Source organism: Cicer arietinum, chromosome 6 (assembly GCF_000331145.2).
Source record: "Cicer arietinum cultivar CDC Frontier isolate Library 1 chromosome 6, Cicar.CDCFrontier_v2.0, whole genome shotgun sequence".
NCBI lineage: Eukaryota > Viridiplantae > Streptophyta > Magnoliopsida > Fabales > Fabaceae > Cicer > Cicer arietinum.
Window position 1 is genome coordinate 62,686,574 of NC_021165.2, and position 1,958 is coordinate 62,688,531.

General features: G+C 38.5%; 2 protein-coding genes across 2 annotated transcripts; both read right to left on the bottom strand.

Moving 5' to 3' along the window:
- Positions 1-1,834, bottom strand: LOC113784326 (uncharacterized). The gene is made up of 2 exons (XM_027330466.2): positions 811-1,834; positions 1-702 (listed from the first exon to the last, which is right to left on the bottom strand). Exons 1-2 carry the CDS (start codon positions 937-939, stop codon positions 208-210), a joined length of 624 nt encoding a protein of 207 aa, XP_027186267.2. The 5' UTR covers positions 940-1,834; the 3' UTR covers positions 1-207.
- Positions 1,060-1,888, bottom strand: LOC140920822 (uncharacterized). Its single transcript, XM_073369666.1, has 3 exons — positions 1,662-1,888; positions 1,449-1,575; positions 1,060-1,356 (listed from the first exon to the last, which is right to left on the bottom strand). Exons 1-3 carry the CDS (start codon positions 1,886-1,888, stop codon positions 1,060-1,062), a joined length of 651 nt encoding a protein of 216 aa, XP_073225767.1.
- Positions 1,889-1,958: the final 70 nt, after the last annotated feature.

Here is a 1,958-nt window from a genome sequence, read left to right on the forward strand (position 1 = left end):
ACTGCCACAAATTTCAAAATAAGGGCAACTTGCACTACCATTAGTTTCAAAATACACATTCTCACTACCATAACTTACACATTGTCACTACCATAAATTTCAAAATACACATAACCATAAGTTTCAAAATACACATAACCAAAATACATATTGTCACTACCATAAGTTTCAAAGTACTACTATACGAAACTAACAATGAAATAAGTACTACTCATCGCTGTCATCATCATTAGACTCATCCTCGTCATAATCTGGATGACGACGACGACGAGATGACTCAGCCTGTATGGAAGCAACACTTTTTGCCAATGTTGCTAGCTGTATCTGGAGCTCTTTAGTGCGTTGATCATCCTCTTGTCGACGTTGCTCTGCTTTCCTTAGCTCCTCCCGCGCCTCTCGTGCCTCGTGTTCTGCCGCTTTTGCTCGCTCCTCAAATGCTGCTATCTGTGCAGCTATCTCGGTAGAGTGTTGAGACAAGACATTGACACAACCTCTAGATGGACGAGAATCTGGGACTAGACTTGCGACACCTGGTCTATAAAGTGAGGATCTATCTCCAGCACCATAGATCCTCCCTTTATTCTTCCCCCCAACAGATTGGACCCACATGTCTAAGCGAGCTTCCGCATTAACCACTTGGCTACAACTACTAGACGCTTCCCCATTTTTGGAAGCTTGTTGCAACTTACCTTGATATGTTTCCTACTCAAATAGAAAATGATTTAACATAATCAAATTACTTAACATAATCAAATTACTTTTCCAAGAAATACAAGTGAAAGAATGAATGAATGATTTAATATTTCTTACATATGTTTTTTGTGCTCTTTCATCAACCCAAGAGTTGTCCTTCTTCTTAGTGTGAGTTTTTAAAAAGACCTCATCCAATGTGGGGTCTCTACCTAACTCTTCAGCCTTACAAAAAATAAAAAACAACATAACCGTGAGTCACATTTCAGCAACAAAGGAAAACAACAAAATATTTCAGCAAAATAACTCTATGCATTTTGAAACAACAACACAACAAAACAATAAAAATAGCAAATAGTAGGTATGTCCTTAATATAAAAAGTGTACCAATCGAATGGTATGTTCAGCAATGGATATAGATCCACCAGTATGGACAGCTCCTCCTTTAGAAGAAGCACGATTTTTCTTAGCTCGATTTGATATCTTCTTAAACGACGGATCCATCCATATCTTCTCAAGATCATTCCAAACAGTTTCTCCCATCCAAGTTGGACACTTACGCTTCTTTCTCGCTTGCATCAACATATCAGAAAGACGCATTGATCCTTTTGTATTGAAGATATTCTTAATCTGAAAATTGTGCTCAGGCAACCAAGCAACTTTCTCCTGCAACATTACATTACAAATAAATTATAATGTTGCAATTAGCATCCACACAATAGTTCAACTCATTAACAAGATATATAACTTAATCTTACACCAAATTTGTCGAACCAACGTTCCAAAGTTAATTCTGGGATTGCTCCCCAGCTAGGATACGGATCAACATATTGTGATGTAATGACTGAGGTGAAGGCCTTGGAGGCCACCCTACACGGTAACCACCTGCAAACAATTTAAAAAAAAATAACTTCAAATGAACCATAATCCTTATGTAGTAATGAAAAGTTAATCCTTATGTAGTTACATACCCTCGACCATCTGGCCATATCATTGTTCTCCCATCAGGCGCAACCCCATGACTAGAATCTGCACATCTTGACCCTTGAGTCTTATTACCAATATCAAGCGGTATTGAAGGTGGTGGATTAGCGGAAATTGAAGTATGTCGTGAAGCAACTGATGTTAATGGTTGTGACGGTGAACACTCAACAGTCGGGGAAATGTTGTCTTTTGGGACAAAATTTGGTGTGCACATCATCACTTTAATTGGTTTTGATTGATGCACCTTATTAGGTGTGAGTGGAAGCACGGCAATTTGTTGGGTA

Excerpts from the sequence above, each read along its gene's own strand:
- LOC140920822 (XM_073369666.1), bottom strand. The coding sequence starts at position 1,888 with ATGTGCACACCAAATTTTGTCCCAAAAGACAACATTTCCCCGACTGTT. Across the intron at positions 1,576-1,661 it reads ATATGGCCAGATGGTCGAGG|GTGGTTACCGTGTAGGGTGG; the intron begins GTATGTAACTAC and ends AATTGTTTGCAG. Across the intron at positions 1,357-1,448 it reads GTTGGTTCGACAAATTTGGT|GAGAAAGTTGCTTGGTTGCC; the intron begins GTAAGATTAAGT and ends GTAATGTTGCAG.
- LOC113784326 (XM_027330466.2), bottom strand. The coding sequence starts at position 939 with ATGTTGTTTTTTATTTTTTGTAAGGCTGAAGAGTTAGGTAGAGACCCC. Across the intron at positions 703-810 it reads AAAGAGCACAAAAAACATAT|GAAACATATCAAGGTAAGTT; the intron begins GTAAGAAATATT and ends CTATTTGAGTAG.